Genomic DNA, 9,187 nt, shown 5'->3' on the forward strand with positions numbered 1-9,187 from the left:
GCTCTTCCCTCTATACCCTCTGACAGTGCAAGGTCCTCGGTTCTTTTCTGAATGTTGTAACTGTATGGTATGAATTAATGTTAAGGTTTTTAGGAGATGTGTGCCTGCTGACTGACAAATTGCCTGTCCTTTTGGGAAGAAAACAGAATATGTTTGCATCATTTTCTGAAGAGCAAAAATACAACTGCCAGTTTACTTTTATTTCTGTATAATCCGTGACAAGCCGTGAGTTATCGGTGCTCTGTTTTTTACCTTTGTTTGGTTCTGCAGTTCATTTTGTTTCCGTATGTTTTTTCAGTTCTCAGGATGGCTTACGTGATTCCCCCCTCAGCTCCATCTCCAGCAGTGACTATGAGAGTGTTTCTGTCACTACATGTAGTCTCTCCAGCATATACACTCTGAGGTAATAACATCACTTTGCAGTCAGATTTGGCAAATGCTACTGGGTTATGCTTGGTTAAAAATTTTCATTGAATTAACAATCAAGTGACAGCAACACTTCTGAGTGTTCTTCCTTTTGAACAGCAGGTGTTTGGTTTTAGTTATTTGTTTTTTTTCCCCTAGCAGTTTTCTTCAGTGCTGTGGCAATTGAGAGGCAACTCTTTATGGAAAAGTTTTAATGCATACAGCAATGAATGATATACATCCATGTTATTTGTCCATATAGGATTTCTTGAGAGAGACTTCAGGTTTTAGCTTGAAAAGTACCAAATGTTTGTCTTAGCTAGGTCTTGGCTTTCTAGAAGACATGTTGTTTTGCCTAGTAAAACGAGGTGGTAAAATAAGGGCTGCGGTCCAGTTAATAATTTAAATTCCATAGTGTTGTTGGCCAAAATTGTTGAGAAAACTAGTTTGTTTTCTCTTCTGTATTTATCTTCTGAAACTGCATGAGAGTTTTAACATTAATTAGTTCTGTTTAGAGCACTTAATGAGAATGATAGAGGAATAAAGCATAGGGCAGAAAAATGTGACTAAAGCACAAATATGAGTTCTTTGCTTTTTTCAGTGTTTGCATAACATACCTGGATGTGATGTATTGCATACAATGTATGCAATAAAGTTTTTACTCTGGTACAAGCAGATTGAAATACCGCTATTTCAGCTGAGGTAGACAATCTTCCACAGCTTCTTGTCTACCCTTTTTCATCTGTTTATCTCTACCCAGCACTTCATTTGAACTTCACGAATTCCAAATTTTGTCTGTGTTTTGGGATAGAAAGAAGGGGTAAAATGTCTTTTCTAGTAGTGATAGAGGAGATGATACATATAATAATATTTTTTTTTCAGGATGTGCCCATCTTCAGGGTCCTTTTTTTTTAGAGTTTTATATATTTAAAATAAGGGCAGAAAGATGCAACTAAAACTGTTTTTCATGGTTTTGGTTTTGTAATACATTTCCTTTTGACTGTTCTTCAAACAAAACCCAACTTACCTTCATGCAACAGTTGCCCTCTTCTAAATACTGTATACATCAAGACTGTTTCACACAGGGCTGTCTGATCAGGCAATAGAATTAACCTCAGTTATTAGTCAGGAGTAACTGAAGCAGTAACTGAGAAAAAGTAAGTCTTCATTAGGTGCACCACTTTTTGCCAAGGCCTTACTGTACTGCCTTTGTATGTTAGTATCGTAGTTGCTACTGTATTGCTGCTTAGGTAAACTAGATCTGTCTTTTCCCTTTTTTCAAATTTTGTTTTGCTTGAAGCTTGATTTATAAGGCAGTATTTGTACATGTGCATTTGTGCTCTCGTCCACTGAACTATAGCATTGTATCAACTCTGGGTGTCATGCAAGAAATCTAAGTTGCGTATTTTTTGGTATCTGATTGATATTACTAGAGATCTAGCTATTGTAGTTTATGGCCCAATTAAAAAAAAAATAGCTAAGTGCCTGCTTGATTATGCTGATATGAATTTCCCTTTTTATAATATTTAGTTTAAAAAAAGTTTAAACTCCTTTTAATGACTTAATAAAATAAAAAGAAAAAAAAAAAGCTCAGAACTCCACAGTAGTATGTTCCTAGATCTCTGTGCAAAGTGTAATATTCAGCATACCTACTGGTATTACATTTCAGAATATGTTATCTTTAAGGGGTTCCCCTGTTCTTTTACCTTGTATTACCTAAAGAGTTTTATTTGGCTGTTAAACAACTTTTCTAGAGTTGTATCATTTGTTTACTACAACAAGCATGTTCATTGCAAAAACAATCTTTACAAAATGTTCTCTTCTGAAATAAGTTCTCCCTGATGTCATACACATATCCAAAATAATAACTAAATTGTTTTTTTGTTTCTCTTCTCTGAAATATGCCATTTTAATGTGCTTAATTTCTTGCTATTTTCACTTAATAATTACAATTTTAAATGCAACATTTGCAACATTGTCTGAAAAATAATTAGCTAAACATAGAATTCTTGAAATGCATTTATTTGGCCTTTCAACCTCCCATGAATCATAAACAATTCCTTTGTGCTGTTAGATAATCAATACTGAGGCTGACTGTTGTGTTGTCAGATTGTGGCATGTTTTGGAAACAAAGTGCCTTGAAACAATTTGGCTCTGGTAGCAAAATCAGCTTAGCCAGAGTAGCACAGAGTTGTGAATGAACTACTAGTGTATCAAATAGCACAGGCTGAATGGGTTTGAAACAATGAAGTACCGTTTTGGTTTTTATTGGAAGGAAAAAGCTCTTAAGACTGTAGGAACCATTTGGGACCTGTAAAAGGAGGCTGCTTCAAATCAGCTTGTGATTTACCACCTTAGACTTTTTCCATCAGCAACCAGTGCTGTGTAATTTTTGAGCTAAATTCGTCCCCACCTAATTTTAGGTACCAAGCCGATATATCTCAATTAGGAGTTTTGCTGCTGTAGGTTCCCTGTTTAGTCAATGGAGAAAAGTGGAAACCTCAGCTAGGCTTGTAATTTGTTGAAATGCATCTGGGCCAAAGATCTTCAATCTTAAATCAGAACTGTGATTGCATACCTTGATTACTGACTGTGCTCACACAGTAATCTGAAAAACATTTTAAAACCTTGCTCGAGGTTGCTAGAGCACAAATTGAAAAAAAAAATAGTACAGAGGACTACTTAAATGTTTTTGCTAAGGAAAGGTTGATTATTTCATTGGTACCCTATCTGCGTAGAAGGCTCTTCTTTCTAGTCTCGGAGGTCTGGTGGTCAAGAAGTTAAATGTTCAGCCCAGTTCAGAAGATGATAAGCAGCATCTAGACTTGAGATTGATCAGTAGTCAACTTTCTCAGCAAAGAATAAACGTATTCCATCTATTTCAGAAGGCTTCAGAGAAACTGTTTTTATGCATTATTTTTTTGTTATATCAATGTAACTGTGGAAGAATACTGCTGACTTGAGTGAAAATGAGATGTTTGTTTATAACTACAACAGGGAAGTGGCAATCTATCCATTGATTAGATTAGCTCCAGGAAGCAATCCATCCAGTTTTTTAATTTTTAATGGTTACTTTTTCATAAATGTAATTTTTAGAGCAATTTTTAATATAACTGTAACTTAGTGAATTTTAAATAGGCAGCTAATAGAATACAGTGCTGGAACCTTAGCCATTTCAGTGTTGGAAGTAGTAAATTCAGTAGCTTTTGGAAGTAAACTGTTTGCGGGAATTTGTCGGCTTTCAACATGCATTAGAATTATTGTGCAAGATCCTGAGAGAGGCATTCATTTGAGTGGAAACCTAAGTGAAGGCCATTCGTATGCTAACAGAATGAGATGACTTGATATGCTTAAAGCCAAGAATGAGCCTAAGTTCTTTGAAACACTGGAGCTAGAAAATGGCAAGAAGAGTGTTGTTTTGTGAATGATGAGGAAAAATAGGTGAGGCAACAGAAGAAAAAGGTAGTTACAATTAGTTGATTTCAAGCCTCATTGGAGTTTTTGGTATAAAACCATGCAAGGGAGGAAGAAATACTGATGAATCTGTATTAAAGTGTTTCCCTGTCTAGAGTATGTGGTAAAGCCTACTTCTTCATTTTAAGGTTATGATGAGCCAATAAATGACAACTTCAAATACAAATAATAAATTTAAAATATAATTTTAATGATACAATAGGTGCCTTCCCTGGTCAGCAGTCACTTTTGATATGTCATTGTGGCTTGAATATTGGTGTTCTATGGCATGTTTTTATACAGTTCTAGGCATTTACAAAAATTGGTGGTGCAATTTTAGCCTATGTTATTTATAGTCTGTAAGAGGAGATCTCCGAAATGTATCGTGGCTCAAGTCTATGCCAAAGCAACAAGAGTCTGCCAGCAATTGGAGTGGGATATTTATCTGGCTATTTCTGTTAGAATATCTGTATTTGCGTACATGTGGGCGGAGTCCAAGGTCATTGGCTTGCTAGATATAGTTGAAGGGTATCGCTTACTTTATTGTATATTTTCAGTATAACCCTATTAGTACAAACACATGTGAAAAAAGGCAGGGAAGGTTATCTTAGTATATAAATGAGATGAAATTTTGATTACCTGCTTCAAGAAGTAGCGGGTGTTTTGCAGGAGACTGTTTGAAGGTACGTTGCCAGTCAGTTCATAGAATAGCCCGGGTTGGAAGGAATCTCAAAAGATCATCCAGTTGAACCTGTTGTGGGAAGGGAAGCCTAGACAAGATTATCTAGCACCCTGCCCAATCGCATTTTGAAAACCTCCAGTGATGAGGATTCTACCACATCCCTGGGGAGGTTGTTCCAGTGATTGATTGTTCTTAGTGTAAAATATTTCTTTCGTACATAAAGATAAAATCTCTCCTGGTGCAACTTGTCCTCTCCATGTGGCTCCCTGTGAAGAGAGAGTCTTCATCCTCTTTGTAGCCACCCTTTATGTACTAGAATACTATGGTGAGGTCTCCCCTGAGCCTTCTCTTTCTTCTCGGGGGAGAAAAGACCTAACTCCTTCAGTCTCTCCTTGTAGGACAGGTTCTCCATCTTCATGGCCCTCCTTTGGACCCTCTCTAGTCTATCTGTGTCTGTCCTGAATTCTGGAGACCAGAACTGGACACAGCCATCCAGGTGTGGCCTGACAAGCGCTTGGTAGAGTGGAATGATCGCATCTCTATCTCTGCTAGTAATGTCCCTGAGGATGGGACAGGATCCAATTTGCCTTCATTGCTGCAACAGCATGCTGTTGACTCCTGTTCAGCTTGTTGTCCACTATAACCCTGAAGTCCCTTTCAGCAAGGCTGCTCCCCACCCACACAGATCCCAGCCTGCCCTGTGCTCTTTGCTAGTGTCATCCCAGATGCAAGACCTTGCACTTCTCTGTGTTAAACTCCATACTGTTCTTGCTAGCTCACTCCCCCAGCCTGTCCTGGTCTGTCTGTAAGATGGCTTTCCTTTCAGATACATCCACCCAGTGTGGTGTCATTAGCAAATGGTACTGTCAGTCCCATCATCCCGATCATTTAGGAAGATGTTGAACAGCGTGGGGCCCAGTACTGATCCCTGGGGGTTAGCCTGCCAGCCTGAGTAAAAAACATTGATGACCACTCTGAGTGTGACCTGTCAGTCATTTCTTGCCCATCTCGCAGACCAAGCCAAGTTCTTGTGGGTGGAGAGTTTCTTACAAAACCAGGTTTTATACTGTACTTTTTCATCAGTAGAACTTTGTGCCTTGAAGAGGATGCAAGAAGGAAAAATAACTTGGTCATTCAGCAGGGCTATGAGTTATACTAGGAGAACAGTTCTTCCATCTCATGGTCCAGAGCTATGCATTCATCTAGGCACAGATTACACGCCCATAAATTTTTAATAGAGAGATCTCAGCTGATGATAGCATGGAGGACAACAAATACATTAATAGCGTATTTTAATTGATGTGTCACAGTCTACCTGATCAGCTCACATCTCTTCCCATGCAGTTTTACCATTATTAACCTTGTGTTGTGGTTTAACCCCAGCTGGCAATTAAGCCCTACACAGATGCTCGCTCACTGCCCCCTCCAGTGGGGGAGAGAATCATAAGAGTAAAAGTGAGAAAACTCGTGTGTTGAGATCAAGACACAAGGCAATTTAATAGGTAAAGCAAAAGCCGCACACGCAAGCAAAGCAAAACAAGGAATTCATTCACCCCTTCCCATGGGCAGGCGGGTGTTCAGCCATCCCCAGGAAAGTAGGGCTCCATCGCATGTAATGGTTACGTGGGAAGACAAATGCCACTCCAAATATCCCCTCCTCCCTTCTTCTTCCCCCAGCTTTATATACTGACCATGATGTCATATGGTATGGCATATCTTTTTATTTATCTCTTTATTTAACAGTTTGGGTCAGCTGTCCTGGCTGTGTCTCCTCCCAGCCTTCTTGCTGGCAGGCCAGCATGAGAAGCTGGACAGTCCTTGACTGCTTAGCAACAACCCAAAACATCAGTACCTTATCAACATTATTTTCATCCCAAATCCAAAACATAGCCTCATACTAGCTTCTATGAAGAAAATTAACGCTATCCCAGCTGAAACCAGGACAGTATCCACCCCTTATTCCATACAATTTATGTCATGCTCAGGTCTCACACTACCCAACACAACCTCATTAACCACCACCCCCCTTCCCATCCTTTGATATAACACACAGATATCACTCCCTTAGTCTAGACCACCTCCGTGAAATGTCTGTAAAACGTCCACAAAATGTCCATTGAGTTCACTTAGTCCATGACTCTGGGCTCCATCTCTTATGGAGGTCACTCAGGACAGGCGAGGTGGTGTGTTGCGTGGAGTTACTGGGCACCAAAGCCAGCTCAGGTCGGGTCATTGCTGCATGTGCACTGCTTCTTGTAAGGCTTCTCCTCCATTGGTTCAGGTGGTTCTTGCTGTAGTAATTTCTATAACATGCAACTCGAATCATGGATTACAACAATTTAAAGGTATTTCCATTACAGTCTCCAGCCCTGGCCCCTCTGGGCCACATTGTACAGTTTAAGATCGCAGCAAACTCCTCCCCTTGCTCCTGGCCTGGCTGGCAACAAGGGGTTCCTGCTATAGTAACTCCCAGAACATGCAACTCAAATCCCAGGTTACAACAATTCAAATGTATTTCCCTTACAATCTCCACCCCTGGCTCCTTTGGACCAGACCATCAGGTTTAATATTGCAATGAATCCTCCCTTCAACATTATGCTTTGGATTTGGGATGAAAATAGGCTCATACTAGCTTCTCTGAAGAAAATTTACTCTATCCCAGCTGAAACCAGGACACCTGGTCAAGTTATATTTGTGTAAGCTAAGCAAAATGATGGATTAATTCTGCATTAATGTTTGATACTATTATTTTTGTTTTGAACTGTGTATTATTGTAGATTTTATTTCCTCTCTTTTTTCTGTAGAGCTCTTATTTATGGAAAGACTGCTCATAACCAGATATCAGAAAAATAATCAGATAATCAGAAAAAGACTGGTGAATAATGGCTTTACATGTACTGTATTGGAATCCTAGAAATAAAGGCTCAGCAAGAACAGTTGTGGGAAGAGAAAGGGGTTGATACCTTGAGCAAATCAGAATGACTTCTAGAATAGATGCCGTTTCTGCCTAATGACTTTGAACTGCAAACTGTCTGTGTACATTTTAGGCACTGTGACTCTATGCTGATTTGTATAGCTCTCCCATGCAAGCAGTGGGGGCAATTAATATGCATATTAATACAGTCATAAACAGGCTGCTATGTATGGTTGTCTTGCTTTGCTGCTAAATCCCTTGCCCCAACAACCAGCTGAGCAGTACTAGCAAAACAAAAAAAGTCAGCATTGATGAGGTCTGTCGGCTTTTGCTTATGATTTTAGTCAGTGAGACATATGTGACTGAAGCAGATGTCTCTAGTTTTTCACCGCCAGGATTCTTCTTGATGTGTTTCGTGCCTGTCTTGTTCTTCACCCTGGAAGACAAAAAAAAAAAAAAAATCTCCAAATGGTGCAGTCTTTTCTAAGCTATAGTATTCCCTTTTAGGAAATTCCACAAGGCATTTTTGGGTATGTTATATGCATATCTTTGGGTATATTATAGGTGTTTCTTTGTCTTAAGTAACAAGTAACTGATGCAGATTTTACTTTCTCAAGGAATAACCCAGGCAGCTTGTGTGCACTACTTGTTAGCAAGTGCTTGTTACAGTGGGAAGGTGAAAATGCAGTTGTTTGAAGTCCTTTCCTATTAAGATGGTAAATTTCGTATTTCAGTGATGTTAAAATATCCAGTATGGCTGAAGCAAATTAAATATAAAATATGTTCCTCTCTGTAAATCAAGTGAAATAGGGCAATATTTTAAGCTGACTAGCATCAGTGGCAGAGGCAATAAGTCTGTTCTAGCAAAACTGGTAGACACCCCAAAATTTGCCATTTGGGCTGTATTCCAGGTGGCATATCATCTGGCTGGAGACTACAAAAGTGATCATGATAGGTTCTTGTTTCTACATAACTCACTTGTACTTTTCATTTTTAGTAATTTGGTGATATTTATAATCATGTTCATTTTAATGGTGTATAAAAATGTGTTGTTGAATGTCACTTGGTGTTGCCTGTGCTACTTATAGAACAAAAATTACTAGCTTTCAGAAGTTAGATTGTATTTTACAGATTGTTTTTTCACAAAAAAAAACCCCTTAGAATAGCATGTTTGGGAGTTTTGAGATTATGTGTAATTAACTAAAATCACTACAGTAACTGCAGTTTTTCCACAGTTTGTGGCAATGCCTAAATCCAAGACACATTGTAAAACCAACCACAATTATATTGGAGGAAAAAAGAGAGGATTTCCTCATACTTACAGCAGCATTGAAAGTGAAAAATTAAGAAAGCTTTCTTTTCTAAATAAAATTTAAGGCTCTACCTAATACTTTAATTAGCTTTTCTCAGCTTTTACTCCGACGGCTGGATACCAAATTTCTACAGGATTGTCCTAGACCCTAGGATGCTTTATGCTTCAAACAGTTGTTATTTATTGGTTTTTGAGGGAACTGATGGAGGTGATATGAAAACATTGTGCTAATAAGCTTCCCTATCCCTCAGAGTTTGTCTTGCCGGAAAGTGTTTTTCAGTGCTGCTTTTCCATCTCCGTTTCTGCCACACACAGAAGTTGGAACACAGGAGAGCATCTGCTGGAACTGGGTGCTAAACTAATTCACTTCTTACTATGCCGTACAGAGTAGCTGCTTGTGTATCGCGGAGGGGATTCCCGA

The 9,187-nt window shown here is 38.8% G+C and overlaps 1 protein-coding gene across 4 annotated transcripts in view; it reads left to right on the plus strand.

Annotated features, from left to right (window-relative positions):
* The window catches only part of ZFYVE28 (zinc finger, FYVE domain containing 28), a 59,065-nt gene that overhangs the window by 29,284 nt on the left and 20,594 nt on the right, over nucleotides 1-9,187 (plus strand). The window contains exon 7 of one of the 4 annotated variants that reach the window (XM_010296298.1): nucleotides 299-403. The exons of the other annotated variants lie outside the window; for them this stretch is intronic. Within the exon in view, the coding sequence (XP_010294600.1) occupies nucleotides 299-403 (105 nt within the window). The remainder of the gene's footprint in view (nucleotides 1-298; nucleotides 404-9,187) is intronic. 4 annotated transcript variants of the gene reach the window in all.

The sequence above is a fragment of the Phaethon lepturus genome, unplaced genomic scaffold (assembly GCF_000687285.1).
Source record: "Phaethon lepturus isolate BGI_N335 unplaced genomic scaffold, ASM68728v1 scaffold15981, whole genome shotgun sequence".
In the NCBI taxonomy this organism is placed as follows: domain Eukaryota; kingdom Metazoa; phylum Chordata; class Aves; order Phaethontiformes; family Phaethontidae; genus Phaethon; species Phaethon lepturus.